The sequence below is a fragment of the Grampus griseus genome (genome assembly GCF_964374135.1).
Source record: "Grampus griseus genome assembly, chromosome: 3".
In the NCBI taxonomy this organism is placed as follows: Eukaryota; Metazoa; Chordata; class Mammalia; order Artiodactyla; family Delphinidae; genus Grampus; species Grampus griseus.
The window spans coordinates 111548792-111572816 of NC_139019.1; the positions used below are offsets into that span (position 1 = coordinate 111548792).

General features: G+C 37.7%; 1 protein-coding gene across 4 annotated transcripts in view; it reads left to right on the forward strand.

Moving 5' to 3' along the window:
- Positions 1 to 23595, forward strand: part of DDX46 (DEAD-box helicase 46) — a 66557-nt gene extending 42962 nt beyond the window's left edge. The window contains exons 16-24 of one of the 4 annotated variants that reach the window (XR_014296606.1): positions 946 to 1139; positions 2746 to 2883; positions 3198 to 3347; positions 6417 to 6593; positions 8767 to 8985; positions 9361 to 9505; positions 16508 to 16581; positions 17746 to 17954; positions 23577 to 23595. Coding sequence is in view for 2 of the 4 variants with exons in the window: in XM_082652608.1 (XP_082508734.1) it covers positions 946 to 1139; positions 2746 to 2883; positions 3198 to 3347; positions 6417 to 6593; positions 8767 to 8985; positions 9361 to 9505; positions 16508 to 16581; positions 17746 to 17793 (1145 nt within the window). In the remaining 2 variants the exon portion in view is untranslated. Of the gene's footprint in view, positions 1 to 945; positions 1140 to 2745; positions 2884 to 3197; positions 3348 to 6416; positions 6594 to 8766; positions 8986 to 9360; positions 9506 to 16507; positions 16582 to 17745; positions 19668 to 23576 lie in introns of those variants that run through there. The other 3 variants (XR_014296607.1, XM_082652608.1, XM_082652609.1) reach the window with 3 other exon arrangements.
- Positions 23596 to 24025: the final 430 nt, after the last annotated feature.

Sequence of the window (24025 nt, forward strand, 5' to 3'; positions counted from 1 at the left end):
GAGATTCCCAGGTACCCCATCATAAAGTATATTTGTGGCCTGGACATTTTGTAAAAGAACATTTTGGTATTTTATGCTCTGCTTTGTCACTCATCCTGAGGCTCTTTGAGTAACAAATTTTAAAGAGAGATCCAGTTGGGTACTTTTTAAGCAGTGCACCATAAACTTTAGTGTGCATATGTAATCACCTGTGGATCTTGTTAAAATGCAGAATCTGACTCAGTAGTTTGGGGGTAGGATCTGAGATTCTCCATTTCTAACAAGCTCTCATGTGATGCTGCTCCTGGTCCCTGGGACAAAACTGTGAGGAGCAAGGCTCTAAATAACCTATGAGAGAATTAGAAAGATCTGAATCCTGCCAATATAGGCTGAATGTACCTGCCTTTTTCCCATTTGCCCCCATAAGAGATATAGGTTAGTGATTCTGAGGTTGGGCTTCTGGAGTGATAAGCCTTATATGTAAGAAAGGGGGCAAAACAGGGCAGATTTGGAATTCATAAATAGCAATAACTTTTCATCTTGCCATTAAATTTCCGTAGTCTTTTTTTTTTTAATTTTTTATTGAAATGTAGTTGATTTACAGTGTTGAGTTTCAGGTGCACAGCAAAATGATTCAGTTATACATTATATCCTCTTTTAGATTCTTTTCAATTATAGGTTATTATAAGATGTTGAGTATAGTTTCCTATGCTATACTGTAGATCCTTGTTGATTATCTATTTTATATATAGTAGTGTGTATATTTTAATCCCAAACTCCTAATTTATCACTCCTCACCAACCCCCCGCCAAGTCTTTTACTTTCTATATGGTAGTTGTTGGACATGTGGTCAATATAAGTTGGATTTGTTCTTTACCCCGTGTTTAACTTCTTTGTCTGAATGTCAGAGGAAATGGAAAATTTAACTTGAATATGTGGTTTTACAACTCTTTAATTTACTTGCAGGCATTGATCAATATGACAGAGATAGCATCATAAATGATTTTAAGAATGGGACCTGCAAACTTCTTGTTGCTACGTCTGTTGCTGCCCGAGGCCTAGATGTGAAACATCTGATTCTTGTAGTAAATTATAGCTGCCCCAACCATTATGAGGATTATGTGCACAGAGCAGGACGGACTGGAAGAGCAGGCAACAAAGTAAAAATAATTGCTTTTAAAGTTGATTTCTATTATGTTAAAATACAAGTGTTTCTTTATGATTATAAAGAGATAATAGGAGTTATGGGGACATTCTGAAAATCCTTCATCATCAGAGTATGGGGAATAGTTGATGTTCATCATTTATATACATATATATGTCTTAAGTGCTGTTCTCTGTAGGCAGATAGTGTTAACCATTTGTGTCCCCAAAAGGTAAAAATTTCTGTATATACATACATGCATATAGTTCAAGATCTTTCATTGCTTTTTTTAAAATAAGGGATCATGAAATACACTCAGCCCACACCTATCACCCCGTTCTCACCCCCCTATACACATGAATATTATTTGCTTTTTTGACTTATTTGTATTCTGTTAAGTATATAGTTCTAACTCTTTCTTTTTGAAGGCAGCACTGATGGAAGCACTGATGGTGATATATTTGATATTACAACCATGGACATTTCTACATACTGAAGCAATAATAATATTAATAGGTTATATTTATGGAGTATTTATTAAATGCCCCCCACTGTTCTGAGTGCTTTACATATATCATCTCATTTTATTCTCACAAATTCCCTTTGAGGTAGATAATATTACCCCTTTTAACAGATGAGAAAAGTTGAGGCACACTGACATTGTTACTTGACAAATTTACATAGCTAATAAGTAGTGATGGCATTTATTCTTTTAACCTGAGTTATTCTGTGGATTTGGGAAACTTTTTGTGTAAAGGGCCAGGTAGTTAAAATTGTAGCCTTTTTGGGCCACACGCAGTCTCTGTCACATCGGGGGTGTGTGTGTGTGTACGTGTGTGTACGTGTGTACACAACCCTAAAAAATGTAATAACACTTTTAGTTCATGGGTCGTATAAAAGTAGGCCATGGGTCAAATCTGGTAACTAGGTACTCCTGAAATAAAATATTAAATCATGTTTTAAAATTTATAACAGTTCACTGGTAGGGTAGAGCGTTTTGTGAAGATGGCAATCTAATTGTAGTTTGCTATTCCTCTACTTACAACTCCAGTCTTTCTCTTGCCTGAACCAAAAAGCTGCTGGGGACACCTGCATCCTTAGGCTTTAGAGAATCCCAGGGAAGTGATGTAGCTGACTTCATTTTTGTATATGTTAAAAACATATCAGATATACATGTGTGTATGTTTTTATATCTTTTAATTGGTCTTTAAAAAATATGGGAAGCTGTATTCTAGGACGTTAATACAGGTTAGCTGGGGTAGAGAGGTGCAGTAGGTAGTGGAGGAAGGGAATGCAAGCAAAGAGGGAGAAATAAGATATATTAAAGTTAATACTTATGACAGTGGAGTTGTACATTTATGTAAAAATCACATGTATTTCCCTTTATGCATAAAAAGATTAGAAATTTTCTGGTTTTGCTTATTTTTAAATATTAAACTTAGGTATTTCACTTTGAACCATTAAAGAATTTGGTAGGACTCTTTTGTGGTCTTTGAAATTCTTTAGTAATGGAGTCATCTTAAAGAGGGTATATTAGGTGACTCAGATTTTATCTTATTTGTGATCTAAGGAGGATTCATCTTGTTAGTGTTTAATAGTATCACTTTTTCATCATTCACTAGGGCTTCGCCTATACTTTCATCACAGAAGATCAGGCTCGGTATGCTGGTGACATAATTAAAGCCCTTGAATTGTCAGGGACTGCAGTGCCACCTGATCTAGAGAAACTTTGGAGTGATTTCAAAGATCAACAGAAAGCTGTGAGTTTTTTAAGTCTCATTTTTATGCAAGTCATTGTGTTCTAGATCTTGAATATTTAATACCTGTAAATCTTGATAGGATTATTTTCACTTATCTCTTTAGTGAGGAAGGGAAAGGAGTGAAAACAAAATGCTCCCTTTTGCTTCAACTTAGTATTTTTTGTAGTCTACATAGAGTTCCTTTTTCTCACATGCTAGATGAAATGTTTTTGTTACATTGTCATACACCACCTTGAAAAATATTTAATTGCCATAAATTCCTGAATATTAAAGTTTTTTATTATGAAATTAACTTTCTTGTTTTTCCTTGAAAGGAAGGGAAAATAATTAAAAAGAGTAGTGGGTTCTCTGGTAAGGGATTCAAGTTTGATGAAACAGAACAAGCTTTGGCAAATGAGAGAAAGAAGTTACAAAAAGCTGCTCTTGGTCTTCAAGATTCGGATGATGAGGATGCTGCAGTTGATGTAAGTATTGTTGTTCTAAGCCTTATTCTTACCAGTTGAAACAATTATTCCTTTGGTACTGGAGGTTTTACCATAGGCTTGTTTAGTTAGCAAGTTACTGGAAACTTTTCGTTGTGTACCCTTCTCCGTTTTTTTCTATGTATACAGACGTATTCACATATGCCTGTATTTCTGTATTTTCATAAAAATGAGATCATACTGCTTTATAATCTTTACAATAGTCCTATGTTGAAGTCTTCCCTTTTAGTAAATTCACTCTTATGCTATTGTTTGGTTACATATTTCATTATATGGATGTTCCACTGTTTAATGAATCAAATCCCTATTTTTTTTTTTTTTTTTTTTTTTTTTTGCGGTACGCGGGCCTCTCACTGTTGTGGCCTCTCCCGTTGCGGAGCACAGGCTCCGGACGCGCAGGCTCAGCGGCCATGGCTCACGGGCCCAGCCGCTCCGCGACACGTGGGATCTTCCCGGACCGGGGCACGAGCCCGTGTCCCCTGCATCGGCAGGTGGACTCTCAACCACTGCGCCACCAGGGAAGCCCTCAAATCCCTATTTTTGAATATATGGAAACAAACATGTTTGTTTCCATATATTTTTTATTTGGAATATACTTTACTGTACTTCATCGCTCATTCTTGAACATTAAACCTTGCACATTCGTCGCATTAAGTCTTGAGGATGAATGTATAAATGGAATTGCTAGGCCAAAGGGTATATCTAATTTGGTCTTAAAACGTTGTCCGATTGTTCTCCTGCAAGGTGAGTACCAGTTTGCACTCACAATAGTGTTATATAAGAGTGCCTGGCTCCCTGTATCTTTAACATCATTGGTACTAATATTATTTTTTAATCTTTTACAATTTAATTGTTATACAACATCCTTAGTAATAATAATAGTCAACATTTATTGAGTTCTACTAAGTGCCATGTCCTGTGCAACGTGCTTTACAGGGATTATTTCATTTACTTCCTCACAATAGCTAGATGAGTGGATACTCAGAGTATTCCCATTTTATAATTGAGGAGACTGAGGCTTAGAAAGAAATAACCTTTTCAGATTTGCATAGCTGTTAAGGGGAGGAGCTGGGATCTATACCCATTCTGTTCTTACTTCAAAGCCCATGTTCTTAGCTTACGGAATTATTTGTAACCCAGTGAAAAGGGACCCTGAGGACTCAGCAAGTTAAGGGTTTCCCAGAGTATTCTTTGGAGCCCTAATCCCAGGATCTTGAGCTTTAGATGTTTTCATTATAAAATAATTTTGGAAAATCTGCCTAGTATATACCACTATTAGTGGTATCCTATCAAAGGATGTGAAAAGTCATTAATAAAATAATCTTATTTAACTTTATTTGACACAGAAATCTTCCAACATATTTGATATTTGATCATAGAACTTTTTTGTTGTTGTTTTTGAAACATACCCTGTTAAACCTTAGCTCAGAACACAATTTAGGAAATCAGGAATTCAGTCTGATCTTGTCATTTCAGGAAATGACCACACTGGCTGTTAAGCACAGCCAGGACCAGACCAAGGTCTCCTATTAACTCTAGGCCATTTCTTACTAGCATACCATACTGGCTTAAAATTCCATTAAGTCAATATTTTAGTTATTTGTTACCATGTAACAAATCAATCCAAAACTTAGTAGGTTAAAACAGTAAACATTTATTATCTCATGATTCCTGAGGGTTAGGAAATCAGGAGCAGTTTAGCCAAGTAGTTCTTACTTAGGGTCTCACGAGGTTGCAGTCAAGCTGTTGTCCCAGGTTGCAGTTATCTGAAGGCTTCACTGATGCAGGACCATCTTCTTCCAAGATGGCTCAGTCACTTTAATGTTGGTAGGATGCCTCTGTTCTTCACTCTGCATTTGTGTCCTTACAGCATGGCAGCTGGCTCCCCCAGAATGAGTGATCCAAGAGAGAGCAAAGAGGAAGCCTTAGTACCTTTTATGACTAGTCTCTGAAGTTACATACTGGCTTTTCCACTTTTTTTTTGTCTGTTAGAATCAAATCACTAAGTCCAGCCCACATTTAAGGAGAGGCTCCACCTCTTGGAGGGAAGAGTATTAAAGAATATGTGGCATTGTTTTTAAAACCACCTCAGTTTTTTTATGTTACTTAAACATTTTTTAAAAATCTCATAATGAAATATGTTGATTTTTTCCTTCTTGTTAAAATATTATATAAGTTTTGTAAAAAAAAATAGAGCAATACTAAAGTGAATAAAGTTAAAAGTAAAGTTACCCCTGTCACCTACCTCCATATACCTTCCCCATTCCTGATTTATGCATTTGTTTTGGATTTTAACGCCATGTATGCTGTTTAATTTAAAAGGATTATTTAAATGTTAGTTTAAAAGTAGTTGGTAACTCAAACCCCTTATTAGATAACAAATATTTTAAAAAGAAGATAAGTTGTCTGTTTCCATTTCAGTAAAAGGTCTTTCTAAATTAACCTAATTAATTTTAAACCCTGAAAAAAGCTTGCTCTTCATTTGAGATTTAAAATATTAGCCTAATTTTCAGCATTGCTCTTGCTTTGATGGGGAAACCAACCTTCATTTCTTTCATTCCTTGAAGGAAAAAAACAATAAAGGCTTTTTTTCCTGATTCTCTTACCCAGTTTTTTAGATAAATCCAATTGCATTTTTGAAGTTGGGAAGAATTTTAGGAACCCTGTTGCAGCATTTGCCCTGGGAACCACTGACTGTATTTTTAGATGTCCACTGGTCTTGAGTTATTGCCCTTCGTCCAGCCTCTTTCATTGCAGTGTACGTAATTTGGCCTTAAGGCCTTGGCCCTGGAGCAAGCAGCTGCATCAAATTGTCTGCTCTGTCTTGACAGCACATGTTCTTCATTTACTGAATTGGGATGTATCTGTACCACTCAGGAGTCTGCTGAAGTGGTTCTTGCAGCCTTGTATCTCTGTTTCTTTCTTTCCTTCCTTCCTCCCTCCCTCCCTCTCTCCCCTCTCCTCCTTTCCTTTCCCCTTCTCCTCCTCTTCTCCCTCTATAAATTGGTATTTTTAATTAGATTTTTACTAACCCTTTTTCTTCTTGTTTAGATTGATGAGCAAATTGAAAGCATGTTTAATTCAAAGAAGAGAGTGAAGGATATGGCTGCTCCTGGAACATCTAGTGTTCCTGCTCCAACTGCAGGAAATGCTGAGAAGTTAGAAATTGCAAAGAGATTGGCTCTTAGAATCAATGCTCAGAAGAATTTGGGGATTGAGTCTCAGGTATTAAGTAATTTGTTCCAAGTCTTAGTACTTTTTGTAAGTTCTTTGATTTAAATGCTTTTCAGGAATTATGGCAGCACAAGTGAACAAGAAGTTATTTTAGACACTGAGGTAGTAAGCATTTAACATTATTCTCAATACAGAATTCTTTAATTATTATATTTGGGTGATTTCTCTAGCGTGGTTAACTGAGGTCTTAATGCCTAGTCTGGAAGGCCTAACTGTTAAGCATGTTAACCATGGATAATTTTATAAAGTAGTATTCTGATTGATCTTAACAAAATCCTAAAGAAATAACTCTCTTTTCTTTCTTTTCTGTTTATATTAGGTGGGTTATTGGGCACACAAACAATACCTTGGAAGTATGAATATCAAGTTACATAACTGAAACTAACATGGGTTTAGACAGTGGGAAAATGTGTTAAATATTTCACTTGCCTTGTTTCTCTTGGGAGTTTTTTGGTTAACTTAATTTTTTTTTTGAAGTATAGTTGATTTATAGTGTTGTGATAGTTTTTGCTGTACAGCAAAGTGATTCAGTTGTACATAGATATATATATTCTTACTCTTTTCCATTATGGTTTATTACAGGATATTGAATATAGTTCCCTCTGCTATACAATAGGACCTTCTTTACCCATTCTCTATATAATAGTTTGCATCTACTAATCCCAAACTCCCAATCCATCCCTCCCCCAGCCCCCTCCCCCTTGGCAACCACAAACAAGTCTGTTCTCTATGTCTGAGTCTGTTTCTGTTTTGTAGATAGGTTCATTTGTGTCATATTTTAGATTCCACATATAAGTAATATCATATGGTATTTGTCTTTCTCTTCATGACTTACTTTGCTTAGTATGATAATCTCTAGGTTCATCATGTTGCTGCAAATGGCATTATTTCATTCTTTTTTATGGCTGAGTAGTATTCCATTGTGTGTATGTATATATGTACGTGTGTGTGTGTGTGTGTGTGTGTGTGTGTGTGTTTGTATACACATACCACATCTTCTTTATCCATTCATGGACATTTAGGTTGTTTCCATGTCTTGGCTATTGTAAATAGCGCTGCTATGAACATAAGGGTGCATGTATCTTTTTGAATTATAGTTTTGTCCAGATATATGCCCAGGAGTGGGATTGCTGGATCATATGGCAACTCTACTTTTAGTTTTTTGATGAACCTCCATACTGTTCTCCATAGTTGCTGCACCAGTTTACATTCCCACCAACGGTGTAGGAGGGTTCCCTTTTCTTCACACCCTCTCCAGCATTTTGGTTAACTTAATTTTTAACTAAGGTTAAATTTTCATAGCATTCCTAAAGAACAATTTGTTAATTTTGACAGTATTTTTAAGATTTTGAGAGTTTGGGGACCTGCAGGGCCCTGTGTCCAGTAGCCTGTATAGGTTCAGGTCTCTAGTGTCCAAGTGGGATGACCAAGCTAGAGGCCAGTGGGCTGACCCAGTGAGGCAGCCACAATCAAGGCTCAGAGCCTTGGGTCTCTGCATCTGTTTTATTTAGCCAGTGAGTTACTATAAAGTGTTTACTGTACTCAAGCCTGTGCCTCTTCTGACAACAGGGACACAGCACCTCACCTAATATTCTCTTGGATTATTGCTACTAATAACTCTTTATTGTGAAAGCAAATGGCTCTAACTTTTCGCTGTTGTTAGAAGAGCTTGTGGTGTGAGTCGTGTATTACCCACAGAAGAATTATCTCTGCATTAGGCACATAGTAAAATTAAGTTCAAATTTAAAAAACTGTGTTGAGTAAAGTCATTTACTGTAATTTATAGAATGTTGGGTTGGTCCATGGGAGAAGGAAGAGCTCAGTGGTGGTAGTGGGCAAAGATTCTGATTCAGAGGAAAACTCCTAGTAGCCACAAAGTATGTAAATGATTTTAGAAATATACTATATTTGATATCAAGAGTTACCTAATTATGTATGATTCAGTAGAATTTTTAATGTAGAATTGAATATTATTGTTTTCTCATCAAGTAAGGGAGATATATTAAACTGTTATAAATATATGCTGTTAAATTGCACTTACAGGTAGCACTTTACATTAGAAAGATGCTTTTAGTTAGTGGCTTTCCACAGAATACTTTGTGGTGGGATCTTTGATCTTGTCTCTGCCCTCATTTGAGATTTGACTGTAGGTCTTCTTTAACTGCAGGATGTGATGCAGCAGGCCACCAATGCAATTCTTAGAGGTGGCACCATCCTGGCTCCCACTGTCTCTGCAAAAACCATTGCAGAGCAACTTGCTGAAAAGATCAATGCCAAGCTTAATTATGTGCCTTTGGAGAAACAAGAAGAGGAGAGACAGGATGGTGGACAGAATGAATCTTTTAAGAGATATGAAGAAGAATTAGAGATCAATGACTTCCCACAGGCAAGTAACAGATTTAAACTTTTTTTTTTTTATTGTAGAGTAGAAACTCCTTTTTTAGGAGCGAAAATGCCTTGTTTAAAACCCATGAACATTTAAATGGCTGCTTTACTTTTTATCTAGATGGGGAGACAACACTAGAAATTCCATATTTATGATTATATTCTAGTTACATTAGAATCTAAATGAATTTATGATGCAGGTATTAATTATAATCTTAATATTGACCATAATATGATTTAGTTAACCTATTCTTTGTCAGTACATCAGGTTTCTTTATTCTGTTGTAAAGTGATTTTTTTCCCCCCACTCTTTTTTATTTTATTTTTTTAACATCTTTATTGGAGTATAATTGTCCCCCCACTCTTTATTTCATAGACTGCTAGGTGGAAAGTTACCTCTAAGGAAGCTCTGCAGAGAATCAGTGAATATTCTGAAGCTGCAATTACAATCAGAGGAACATACTTCCCACCTGGCAAAGAACCCAAGGAAGGAGAGCGGAAAATTTACTTGGCAATTGAAAGTATGTACTGTTCGTTCTGTTTCAATCTTGAGTTAGATCACTGTTGATATAGATGTAATAGACACAGAAAGAATATGAGGTCAGTTCTAGAGAGGACTGAAAATGAGGAACACCTATAAGAAAAAAAATAGTTTCATCTATCATTGTGGTCTTTATTTAGAAGTTTAGTACATATATAGAGGTAAATGATCTGTGTTTGGGACTCTTTCAGTTTTGACAATTTGGTCAAATTGAAAATCACTCTATAAGAAAACATGTATTTTCAGGACTGGTCTGTTTATTCTTCCAGTAAGTAGAACGTTCAGGCCAAAGTTTAGGTTAGAAAGTAAATCAACTATATATAATAGTCCACTTAATGCTTGTTTATCCAAGCAAGTATTACCTGTGATTTTATGCCTAAAAGTTCACACATACCTTTTTAAAAAATAGGATAGGACAATTAATACCATAACTCACAGGGTATATTTATTTCTTTATTTTTGGCTGAGTTGGGTCTTCATTGCTGTGCGCGGGCTTTCTCTAGTTGTGGCCAACGGGGGCTACTCTTTGTTGCGGTGTGCAGGCTTCTCATTGCGGTGGCGTCTCTGATTGTGGAGCATGGGCTCTAGGCGGATGGGCTTCAGTAGTTGCAGCACGCGGGTTGTAGAGCACAGGCTCAGTAGTTATGGCACACAGGCTTAGTTGCTCCGCAACATGTGGAATCTTCCCGGACCAGGGCTGGAACCCATGTCCCCTGCATTGGCAGGCAGACTCTTAACCACTGCGCCACCAAGGAAGTCCCTTAAAGGGTATAAGTAATGCGTTATCTAAGAGTGATCAGGTGTGTTTTTTAACCTTATTTTATACATTCATGAATGAATTCAAAAGACAGTTTCCAGTTTGATTTTCTTCCTACTTCGTTATGTACTGCATGGTAGATAACTTGTCTCCCTTCATTTATATTTAATTTGAACATTTTTATAATAGATTTTTAAGCATAGACCAGCCACAGATCCATTTCATCTACTTAATGAACTAAGTATTTTTTGAACACTGGTGTTGCAGCTGTGAAGAGGTTTTACTCCATGTCATGTAAATCCAGAGTCTGCATATCTACTGCTTAAATGGCTTAGCTGGCTGCAAAGGAGCTCTCCCACACCTTGTATAATCTTAAACAGCAGTCTAGTCCTTTGAGTTATACACATCACTTCTAACAAGGAAGCCTTACTTGATCTCATTTCACCACTCTGTAGCTCTTTACTTGCTTTGTTTTTCTTCACAGTACTCATTACATAGAAATTATAGTGTATTTTTACTTGTTTCTGTCTCCCCTACTAGAGCTCTGTGAATGCAGTGACTTTATCATCTGCTGTATTCCCAGTGTCTGACACATGGTAGGCACTTGATAAATTTTCTGAATAATACATCTGATCATGCTCTAGAGCCACTTCTCTTCTGCACACAAAATATTATTTGACAGGCATATCCATGTGATCTCTCTAAAGCCGCACCGTCCAATAAAAACTCTGATGGCTGTGGAGCACTTGAAATACAGGCAGTGTGACCAAGAAATTTTAAATTTAATTTAATTTTTATTAACTTAAATCTAAATAGCCACATAGCTGATGGCTACTGAATTGGCTAGCTCAGCTCTAAAGTTTGTTGCTGGAAAGATCAATGGAAGTATAAACTGAAAGTATATTGTAAATAAGGTTTATCACTAGTTAGTATTTTCTTGTTATATTTTGGCATTCCTTTGGTTTTTGTGAGGACTTTATAACTGTATGTAAGTTCCTTACTGAAATAAATATAAACTAAAAATGATTTAAATATATATGAGGACTTTTTTTTTTTTTTTTTTTTTTGCGGTATGCGGGCCTCTCACTGTTGTGGCCTCTGCTGTTGCGGAGCACAGGCTCCGGACGCGCAGGCTCAGCGGCCATGGCTCACGGGCCCAGCCGCTCCGTGGCATGTGGGATCTTCCTGGACCAGGGCACAAACCCGTGTCCCCTGCATTGACAGGTGGACTCTCAACCACTGCGCCACCAGGGAAGCCCGAGGACTTATTTTTAGGGTTTGATTCTTTCCTGGCCAAAACAAAGAATTTCACAGATGTGAAAATAAATTAGTACTGTGCCTATTTACTTTACTTTTAACTGGTGACCTCAAATTGTTTTTGTGTGACTTCTTAACATAAAGACTACAAGAAGAGAAATGCACGTGCAGTGTGCATCCCATTTACCCTAAGTAGAAGTTGTTTCCTGGTCAAAATGCTTGATAGGATCAGAGTAAGTTAAAAAACAGAAAAGTTTTGTTACCAGGATTGAGCTGGGGTTTTGTTTTTTTCTCCTTTAATAAGGGTTTGCCTGGTTGATGTAAGGTTTTTATTAGTTTCTGAGTTCTGATAAAATTGATTTTAATAGTTTTTGCAAGTTTATTCACTGCTTTTGTGGAGGGACAGGCTTTTGAAGTTCCCTCCTGTGCCATTTTCACTGATGTCACTCTCACTTTCGGACTTTTTAAAATGAAGAATTGTGGCAAAGGTAAAACTCAGATATAGCCTTTATGTTTTCCATATTATTGAAATTCTACCTTTACAGTACAGTAAGATTCATACATATGTTAAATGGTATGCAAAGAATGTGGGTCCAGAACTAGGCAAGTTGTATTTTTTTGTTTGTGATTGTGACTTTGAGAAACTGGATCATATCTATTTCAAGTCAGGTTTTTAAATGGCACCCTTTTATGTATCCTGAAAGACTTTCACTCTGCCAATGACTCAGTGTGTTTCTGAATCATGTGACACCGTTCCTTATTGTGAGGCAAAATGCGGGTTGCTGGCACCTCAGCGTTCAAGGAGAGAAAATTACACTGAAATCTTTCTGCACTTGGAACTGGACAGCTCTCTCTTCCTACTGTGTTCATTAGGCCATACAGGATGTCATTCAGTAGAATCTGATGATAAAACCTTTTGTAAACATGGAGTCATCCTTGTATATTCAGCTTGAATGTCATAGGTGTCATTTAAGCAAAACCAGTATTGTATTTTTTTTTTGCAATAACATAACTGTAGTTTATTCTGAATATCTCTAAGATTTCAAAACCAGTATTTTAAATGACTGCCTTTTAAAGAGGTAAATCAGAGATGATTGTTTGCTTTGAAAAAGGATCCCATATATAATTTATTAATTTAAAGGTAATTATACTTATTTAGTGTAGTATAATTAATGTATGCCAGGTTTAATTTGTATATAACTTTATCACAACATATCTCCTGTACTACCAAGTGAAGTGAAATGAGAAGCCCACAGCTTCTGCTGACTTTTCCATCCACCTAAAATGGTTCTGGGTGCTTCTTTCCACTGTCAACTTGTACTTAGGAAGTAACATCTAATTTTTATAATCTAAGCAAGGTTTCTCTCCCCCAGTAAAAAGATAACCTTGTCAGAAATGAATCTTGAGAATTCTGGCAACATAAATATGCTAAATAAGAGCTGGAGATTGGTAATTAAAATGACCTAAAGCTTTGAGAATTTTCATAGATGATTAGATTTAAAGGATCTTTTAGTTTTTGAAACTCCAACCAAATCAACTGAACACTAATAGGATGAAAACAGGTGTTGGAAGGAGCCTAGTGTCATCTGTTTCTAGTTCTGTAATTGGAGGGACCCCACTGCCTGGCTCCTTAGAGGCTCTGTGTGGCTCAGCAGCTCCCGGCAGTGGGAAGGAGAACAGGAAGGACGTACGTGCCTAGCCAGCCTGTATAATTTATAGCCTGTTTTGTGACCCTCTGTTTTTACTAGTGGAGAATCCCTTAAAAGCAGCCAGAGTTGTTTTGGGACCAATGAAAGGAAATGCCACTTTTTCATGACAGCTTATAAACATATGTAACCTATTACCTAAAGAAGCTGTGTCAGTCAAAAATTTAAACTGGTCCAAATGGTCAGGCTCTAACTAAAGCAGGAAAATTGCTCTTCACTTGGAGCTGGGTGGGAGTATCATTTTCCTTCTTTTTAAAACAGCAGAGAATGTCAACAGGCTACACATCAACTCATGCCAAGTAGCGTATTTTCCTCCTGAATTTCATTTTTTAAATAATTTTCATTCTGGCTTGGCTCTTGATTATACCCTTGGCTCCACGTTCATCTACCTTTCTTCCCTTCCAGCACCCACAGCTTTAAAATGTTTGTGGTCAGTGGCTGGTCGAGGTGTAGGGCTTAGACATGTTGCTCTGACTTCACAGCCATACTCATGGCCCTTTCCTTCCTGTTGTTAAACTGTTTCTTTTTCTTCCTCCTCCTTCTCCTCCTCTTCTTTCTCCACTTCCTCCTCCTCCCCTCCCCCCTCCCATTTCTTTTCTTCCTCTTCTCCCTCCCACTCCTCCCTTCCTCCTTTCCTCTCCTCTCCTCTCTATGGGTTCGAAAAAGCATATCTAATAAGGGGGGAAATTTTCCCATTTCTTGTGAATTGTTTTCCTTATTTGATTTTCTTATATAAAATGATAAGAACAGGACTTCCCCGGTGGTTCAGTGGTTAAGACTTCGAGCTTCTACTGCAGGGGACATGGCTTCGATCTCTGGTCGGGGAAGTTTCACGTGCCATGTGGGGCAACCAAAAAAAAAAAAAAATTTTTTTTTAAATGATAAAAACATAGTTCTCTACAACCCCAGTTCTTCTTTTATTCTTTGACATTTCACTCCTAGTCCTTAATCTCTAGTCTGCTTCTTTGGTCCAGCTCTATTCCTTTTATAGGTGTGCACCATGTTACCTCTCTAGACGTACCTACTTCCTGGCATTGTCCCCTGGCTTCAAATCCCTCCACACTTAGCCTTGATAGCTCTCTAATCTCCGTCTCTCCTCTACTTCTGCTCCTTGTTTCCATTGGCCTTACTGAAATTTCCAGCTTGGTGTCCCCTGAGCACCTCAGCCACAAAGATCTCAGAATCGAATTTCATCCACTATCACTGCTAATAGTAGCACCTGTTCTTCCTCTTGGATTCAGTATCTCCTTTATTACCTGTTATTTTCTTTACTTGCTGCTCAACTCTTAGCATCTTTGTTCCTCTTCTTCACTGTTCACATCTAGTCAGAAAAAACATCTTGTCCATTCTACCTTAAAAATGTGCTTTCAGGGGCTTCCCTGGTGGCGCAGTGGTTGAGAGTCCGCCTGCCGATGCAGGGGACACGGGTTCATGCCCCGGTCCGGGAAGATCCCACATGCCGCAGAGCGGCTGGGCCCGTGAGCCATGGTCGCTGAGCCTGCGCGTCCGGAGCCTGTGCTCCGCAATGGGAGAGGCCACAACAGTGAGAGGCCCGCGTACCGCAAAAAAAAAAAAAAAAAAAAAAGTGCTTTCAGGGACTTCCCTGGTGGTCCAGTGGTTAAGACTCCACACTTCCGCTGCTGGGGGCAGGGGTTCAGTTCCTTCTCAGGGAACTAAGATTCCGCATGCCGCACACGTGGCCAAAAAAAAAAAATGTGCTTTCATGATGGTATGAACATAATCCTGTGAGAGCCCTGAGGGAAAAAACACTTAACCCCACCTGGAAAAGTTAGGAAAGATTCTTGGAAGAAGTGATATTTAAAAGTTGCTCTGGGGACTTCCCTGGTGGCGCAGTGGTTAATAATCTGCCTGCCAGTGCAGGGGACATGGGTTTGAGACCTGGTCTGGGATGATCCCACATGCTGTGGAGCAACTAAGCCCGTGTGCCACAACTACCGAGCCTGCGCTCTAGAGCCCGCGAGCCACAACTCCTGAGCCCGTGTGCCACAACTACTGAAGCCCGCGCACCTAGAGCCTGTGCTCTGCAACAAGAGAAGCCACCACAATGAGAAGCCTGCACACCGCAACGAAGAGTAAGTAGCCCCCGCTTGCCACAACTAGAGAAAGCCTGTGCACAGCAATGAAGACCCAATGCAGCAAAAAATAAATAAATAAAATTTTATTAAAATAATAGGGCTTCCTTGGTGGCGCAGTGGTTGGGAGTCCGCCTGCTGTTGCGGGGGGTGCGGGTTCGTGCCCCGGTCCGGGAAGATCCCACATGCCGCGGAGTGGCTGGGCCCGTGAGCCATGGCTGCTGAGCCTGCGCATCTGGAGCCTGTGCTCCGCAACGGGAGAGGCCACAGCAGTGAGAGGCCCGCGTACCGCCAAAAAAAAAAAAAAGATGCATCATTAAACATATTTTGGAAAAAAAATTAATAATAATTAAAGTTGCTCTGGTAGACTACTTACTACCTACTCATCTTGCTGCAATATCTTTACAAGTTTGTTTTTCTAGTAGCCCAAAAGATCATAAAGAGATGAATGAGTACTTTGTATAATGAATCTCTTATAGTATAGCATACATGGTGGGTGCTTAATGTTTCTTGAATTTATAACTATACAAATGTCTTCAGCCTACCTCATCTACTTGGCTATCTTGCTGTGTTCTTTCACACACTTTTTAAATTTTTCAACCATGCTGTACTTCTCTTACTTTTCAGTAGTTAAGCATGACTTTCTTAATCTGTACCATTACACACATGATTCCCTTTGTAAAATACTTTTCATGTCATCTCTCCTCCTCCAACTTGGCTAGTCCTCCGTTCATCTTTAAGACTTTGCTCAGGTGACACTTTTCCAAAACATTTGCTGACTTTAAAGAGCATAATAAACATCCAATAAATATTTGCTAAATAAATGAACCTAGGAAGTTATATTTTCCTTTTACTTTTTCTTCTTCTCTTCTGGACAAATTGCGAATTATCTTTACTTTGCATACCAACATACCAAGAACTTGTAACACTAGTACCTCACTAACCTTAACACTCTTAACACTAACGTCACTGGCTACATTTGAAACTCTAAAAGTAATCATAATAATAAGCAGCCATGATACAATGTAGATGATGTTCCACCAGGTATTGAAAGACTATCTTGGCAAGTAGTACAATGTTGCTGAAAGTCATGTACTGATCTCTATGCAGTGGATAAACATCCAGCATAAATCTAATAATACAAATAATGTTCTCCACTCACTCACCAGGTGCCAATGAACTGGCTGTGCAGAAAGCAAAGGCAGAAATCACCAGGCTTATAAAAGAAGAACTGATCCGGCTGGTGAGTGAAAACCTCAAGGACTTATTTATTTGTTTTAGTAAATGTTTTATTGAACTATAATATAAATAAGAGAAGTAGACAAATGATATACATATAGTTTGATGAATTTTCACAAAATAAGCACACTGATGCGATCACTACCCAGTTGAAGAAATATAGAACATCACCAGTATCCCAGAAGCCCTGCTCATGCCCCTCCTTGTCACTATTCATTGCCCCCAAATGTAACATTATTCTGACTTTCAACATTGCAGATTAGTTTCGCCTAATTTTGAACTCCATATAAGTGGAATCAAATGCTGTGTACTCTTTTATATCTGATTTCTTTCACTCACCATTACTTTGAGGAAATCAGTAGTATTAAATAGTACAGTATTTAAGCATGTGAATATACCACAGTTAATTTATGTTTTAGACTTCGAGGTCATTTTAGTTTTTGGTTTTTATGAATAATGCTTCTATGAACATTCACGTTAATATATTATTTTCTTGAGTATATACCTTGGACTAGAATTGCTAGTTATAGGGTATGTGTAGTTTAGCAGAGTAGTTACACCAGTTTATATTACCTTCAGCAGTGTATGAAAATTCCAGTTTCTCTACATTTTTGCCAGTGTTTTTAAACTTAGGTGTTTTGAGTGTTTTTAAACTTTGATGAGGACTTAATTTGATTTTGGATAAAGCGGCCTTTTATAGACCACCTTTCCAAAGGAAGCAGACACATCCCTGTAAACTCTCCCTACAATGTGTACAGTGGGATGAGGACCCTTTGAAAGGAAACATTATCCTTTCTCTAAGAATGTGTTTTTGAGGGCTTTTCTAAAATTTCCCTTACAGAACATTCTTTCGGGTGGATAAAAAATTTAAAGAATAGAAGGTACACAAAACGAGGGAAGAATAAAAACAACGTTTAAATCAAGTGACTTTCACCGAGGAGTGATAGAAAAAGAATGCCACCACCATTAAGATGGTTCAGAACCGTGGTTAAGGAACAGTCGAGTGAACACAGGGAGATGATTGTTGAATAGTTCTTTCTTCCTCAGTATTAATATTTTTTATTTTAAATATCTGATAGTTTTATAAGTTTGTAAAGGAAATTACTTAACATATTTCTTTTTTTTTCCTCCCTTTTACTGATCATATGCCTTTTATTTTCTCTTGTAGCAAAATTCTTACCAACCAACAAATAAAGGAAGATACAAAGTCTTATAAAACATCTGGAAAAAACTTTTTACCTGTGCTGGTCTGTGATACATGTGGCAGTTGTTGTCTGCAGTTTACAGTGTATTTTAAGTTAAGATTTTTAAAATTCTTTCTTGCTGATTTTTTTTTTAAATACAAGAAACCAGTATTTGCTAATGAATTTTCTTTCAGTAAGTATCCCCAGAATTATCAAACTATATTTAAAGTTTTCATTAAAGTGCCCTTTAATGTAAATCTGGATAATATTCCAGAAGCGTAAGAAAATTAAAATATTTGGACTTTCCATTGAAGGAAATAAAGTATATAAGTCGCTAAGGGGCTATTCACCTTATCTTCTTGCAATGAAATTGTGATAATCTCCTCAGAAAAGGTAAAATTCTCTAATTTTGTGACCACCTTGAGCTTAAATCTTACTTGACTCAGTGGAACAATATGAACTATATTTAAGAATATTATAATAGAATTTTTACAAAATGCATTCACAGTTTTTGTTTCAATTTTTATTATCATGTATGGGCCATAGTTGGACTGGTTTTTGGTTTTGTAAAATTAAAAATTTGTAGTATAAGAATTTTTTGCATTCCTTTACACTGCTAAGAGTTTTAGTATTTACTACTTTTAGGTTCCCCTAACAACCTCTGGCTCTGTGCCTAGCTACTAACTCTTTTCTAATCTTCCTTAAAAGAAAGTGATTTGTAGCCTATAAATATTAATATGATTGTTTTTTTCCCCTGAAAGTGTTCGTTTATGCATCTGTACATACAAACACCATACTAATCTGATTTTTCTTCAGGATTATTGAATAGGTTGTGAATTTTCTTTCTTAAAAAAAAGTATAATGGCACTCACATTTTAAACTTAGACTTTAAGCATTTCTCAGTGAAATTCATTTCACAAAGAATCATAAATTATATTTTTGAGCCTTCAGATATATTTCCTGAATATTCTAATTTAAATTGCTATAATTGGATCACCTAATTTTTTTCAAGACTCCTGGTGTATTAGAACTTCATATTGTTGTCACTTCTTGAAAAAATAAAATTTTCAGGAATTAAATAGATGTATTTCTTAAATTAAAAGATATAGAAGTTCCCTTGAGTATTCTTGACTTAGAGTTTTTAAAAAAGAAAAAAACCAAAGAATATTATAGCTGTTAAATTATTTTATAGTATGTTAGGTGGTTAAAGTGACAAGGAGTATCAATCATGATTTCTTCAATATAAAGTTATCCTTAATGAAAATCTAAGGTATAACTTGGAAATATTCTTGGATCCCTCGCATATCCTCTTTTTTTCTTGGAGGAAGAAAACAGACACAACACAGCAACAGAACCAAATATACCATTTACTATAAGATTTCAGGCATCTTGGGCTCCTCCCCCCTCCCCCATTTTATTTATATCCTTATTTTTGTTATCTAGTGATAGTTTGTTTCTTTTGATAGAATATGTTGCAGTCCCACGTTGATGGCAATTGGTGCTCCCTTCAGCCTGCTCCATGGTCACTTGGAGATTCAGAGTTTTACATCATTTTAGCATTATTACCTTTATGTTTGTATATCTAGTTGTAATAGGCCACTGATAGTACTTTGTTAAAATGAAGCACATTTCTCTGTTATTACATTTTTTTTGTTTTGTTGTTGTACGTGGGCCTCTCGCTGTTGTGGCCTCTCCCGTTGCGGAGCACAGGCTCCGGACGCGCAGGCTCAGCGGCCATGGCCCACGGGCCTAGCTGCTCTGCGGCATGTGGGATCTTCCCAGACCGGGGCACGAACCCGTGTCCCCTGCATCGGCAGGTGGACTCTCAACCACTGCGCCACCAGGGAAGCCCCTGTTATTACATTTTTTTAGTGTCACAGTCTTTGATTTTTAAGATTTGAATGACGTACCAGTTAATTTGTTTTTTTAATGCAATATCAATATTTGCTCATGTTTTCTAAATTCCTTATAAAATAAAGTTAATTTAGTCTGAGTTTTCCTAAAATTATCTTTGCTGAAATGTTTTCTGCTGTTTATCTAATTTTGTTTACATTGCTAGGCATGTGAGAGAGGTATTATACTCTCTGTATCTTTTTAAAAAAATTCTAGCAACACAAAATATATAGTTCTATCCAAAAATATCTTCCTGAAGAAGGCTCTTAGTCTTTAATGGTGTTTGTATTTGGCCTAAGATAGGCTGTAGGTGAAATAATGGGTCCATGTGCCAGTTGGTGTTTTATCACAGTGACACTCATTCTTAGAAAATGGAAGTATAGAATGAAATGATAATGGCTAGATTCTCTTCAACTCCTTTTAGACAGTTTTATTATCTGATATATTTCATACCTTACTAGCCTTGTTGGTATGCACGTGGTATTGAACTGGTAGTCACAGTATACCTGTGACTGCAGTCCTTTTGCGGGAGGCATCCCCTATGTGCAAAGAAGTTTTTGTTTGAGCAGAACCAGCTCTTGAGTACCTGGGATGTATAAATCCTACGAAGCCAGCTGTGGAGCCCACTTCTAAATAATTCATCAGCACCTTAAGAAACACATGCTAGAGAGCAAAGCCTCCAAAGTTATAACTTGTCTGTGTGTGAGCTCTTTTTCCTATGATGCCTTGCTTTGCTTTATAAAACCATCGGCTAAAGTCCTTTAGTGGCAGATAACATAGCACTTGTTTAAGATAAGAGCTGGGGGTCAATATCAAAAAAAAACAACCCAATCCAAAAATGGGCGGAAGACCTAAATAGACATTTCTCCAAAGAAGATATACAGATTGCCAACAAACACATGAAAGGACGCTCAACATCACTAATCATTAGAGAAATGCAAATCAAACCACAATGAGGTATCACCTCACACCGGTCAGAATGGCCATCATTAAAAAATCTACAGGGACTTCCCTGGTGGTGCAGTGGTTAAGAATCTGCCTGCCAATGCAGGGGACATGGGTTCGAGCCCTGGCCCAGGAAGATCCCAAATGCCGTGGAGCAACTAAGATTGTGCGCCACAACTACTGAGCCTGCTCTCTAGAGCCTGCAAGCCACAACTACTGAGCCTGTGTGCCACAACTACTGAAGCCCACGTGCCTAGAGCCCGTGCTCCGCAACAAGAGAAGCCACCGCAATGAGAAACCCGCGAGCCGCAATGAAGAGTAGCCCCTGCTTGCCACAACTAGAGAAAGCCTGTGCCCAGCAACAAAAACCCAATGCAGCCAAAAAATAAAGAAATTTAAAAAAATCTACAAACAATAAATGCTGGAGAGGGTGTGGAGAAAAGGGAACTCTCTTGCACTGTTGGTGGGAATGTAAATTAATACAGCCACTATGGAGAACAGTATGGAGGTTCCTTAAGAAACCAAAAATAGAACTACCATATGACCCAGCAATTCCACTACTGGGCATATACCCTGAGAAAACCATAATTCAGAAAGAGTCATGTACCACACTGTTAATTGCAGCACTATTTACAATAGCCAGGACATGGAACCAACCCAAGTGTCCATCGATGGATGAATAGAAAAAGAAGGTGTGGCACATGTATACAATGGATTATTACTCAACCACAAAAAGAAACGAAATTGAGTTATTTGTAGGGAGGAGGATGGACCTCGACTCTGTCATAAAGAGGGAAGTAAGTCAGAAAGGGAAAAACATACATATGCTAACACATATATATGGACTCTTAAAAAAAATGGTTCTGATGAACCTAGCGGCAGGACAGGAATAAAGACGCAGATGTAGAGAATGGACTTGAGGACATGGGGAGGGGGAAGGGTAAGCTGGGACGAAGTGAGGGAGTGGCATGGACATATATACACTATCAAATGTAAAATAGATAGCTAGTGGGAAGCAGCCACATAGCACAGGGAGATCAGCTCGGTGCTTTGTGACCACCTAGAGGGGTAGGATAAGGAGGGTGGGAGGGAGGCACCAGAGGGAGGGGATATGGGGGTATATGTATACATACAGCTGATGCACTTTGTTATACAGCAGAAACTAACACAACATTGTAAAGCAATTATACTCCAGTAAAGATGTTTTAAAAAATTTTTAAATAAAAAGATAGGGGCTGGGGGGAAAATGGTAGTTGAAGTGAAGTCCAGGGTAAAAAACTATATTTTGTTTAGTAAAATGCCCCATTCTGGTCCTTTTTAGATGATGGATGCTAAGTACATGTAGCAGGCGTGAATTCTGAGTGGCTAGCCCAATGTCAATGAGAATACTCTTCCTCTTAGAACTGAGTCTGGAGCTACCAGTTCTTCACATTGTGGTATATAGTTTTATGTAAGAATTGGAATCTATTGACATTTTCTTATGCCTTCTGCTTCTGGCATGAAAAGCTGAAGTTAACCTTTAAAAAAAGTGTGTATGTAAATATAGAGAAAGAGAACGGATGAATGTGTGTGGATAGGTAGAGGGGATGTCTTAACATTTTATTCAGTTTAGGTGTTGTAACCACCAGAAAACCTTAATAAATTCTCACTGGAGTGAGGCATTTGACTTGGAGTATAGCAACATCTTACATGTTGCTTAGTGAAACATATGCTGTGTTTTTAGGCCAGCTCTCTGGAGCTAAAGGTGGCTACATTTCCATCACTAGGTAAAGATTCCCTGGTGTATTACCAATTGCAGATATTTGAAGGTCCTTTTTTTCTGTATCAACTTATAATTTTACTTGAGCAGGAGTCCAAGTAGAGACATGAAGAAAAAGTGTAAGCAAATGAATTCTTTGCAATATCCCAACAATATCAGTGGTCTCACCTTTCTGGGGCTTTATGGCCAAACTGGTATGTAAGTGCATACCATCAAATCACATGACTAGTGAGGAATTTACTTTTGATTATTTTTCTTGACCTTGTTCTCTTCCAAATATGGCATAAGCTTATAGAAGTTCATGATTTTGAAGCTCAAGCCTTTAAAAATTCTATATTTGTGTTAACCTTGTTCTTCTAGAGGGGTAAAAATGTGAAATAAAGTTTTAACCCCTTTGGAAAACTGGAACTCAGAGTTACTCTCGCAGATATCATTAGGATTACTGTAAAAGCTATAGAGTTTCAGAATTTAAGAAAATCCTAATTATCTTTAATAAATGGAAATACGTGATACTTCATGTTTTGAGTATTAGTCCCTTTTCACAATTTTGCCTATTATAGAATAAAGAAAATGTGAGGATTCAGTATGAAAAATGTGCTCTTTGACCACAGAAAAAGCATGTCATTTGAACTTGGCACTTGGTAGTAGGTGGATTTTTTTGCAGCTTGTCAACTCCCAGCAGTTCTAGAAGCCTTGGGTGTTAAAGTGTCCTTGGCCTTTATTCCTGAATTCTTAGGAGGCTCTCAGGTGCCTGTGTCCAGCCAGTGCAAGGTAATATCGAAGGTAATATTTTCTTTCCATACCTTTGCCTGAGGGAGGCTTCTGGGAGCTGAGATTCCTAAAACTGTACTGTAGACTTTTGAAAAAGAGTCTTCCCCATCCCCGAAGCCAGCCCACGGCCCAAGTCTCAGATTTGGAAAGCTCCATGGAAAGAGCAGGGGAGTGGATGTCTTTAAAGAGAGCCCAAGTTCCCCTGTAACTTTTTACAGTCTAGAGTTGCTATTATAAGTGTGTTTGGGATGGTACTAATTCTGTGATACATATTCAAGTTTGAAAGCCACTGATAATCTTCACTTTGTTTTGTTCTTGGATTTTGACTGCCTGTTATCTAAAGCAGTGGTCTTCAAAGTGGGGCACATGTTTAGTAAGCCATTGGAAAAAAGGGAGAAAACACTGGATCCTCTATTTGTATTTCTTCTTTGAAATCTCATCTTTTAGGTTCCCACATGCCGTGGGGCAGCTAAGCCCGCGCACCACAGCTACCAAGCCCATGGGCCGCAAACTACAGAGCCTACGCGCTCTGGAGCCTGCGCGCCGCAACTAGAGAAGAGAAAACCCGCACACCACAACAAGAGAGAAGCCTGAGCGCTGCAACGAAGAGCCTGCGTGCCGCAACTAAGACCCGACGCAGCCAAAAAAAAAAAAGTCCACATTAAATCTCATCCTTTAAATTTTTTGAGTAGATTTTATAATATGTTGTTACATGATATATCATGTATAGTATTATTACAGTTTAGAATAACAGTTCATATACATAATTATAAATAAATTCACATATTGGGCGATACTTGGACAACCTTAGGCAAGTTGATTAAATGCTTTAAAATGTCTCATTTTTTTAATACATAAAATAGAGATAATACCTATCTGTTTTTGTGAGGATAAGA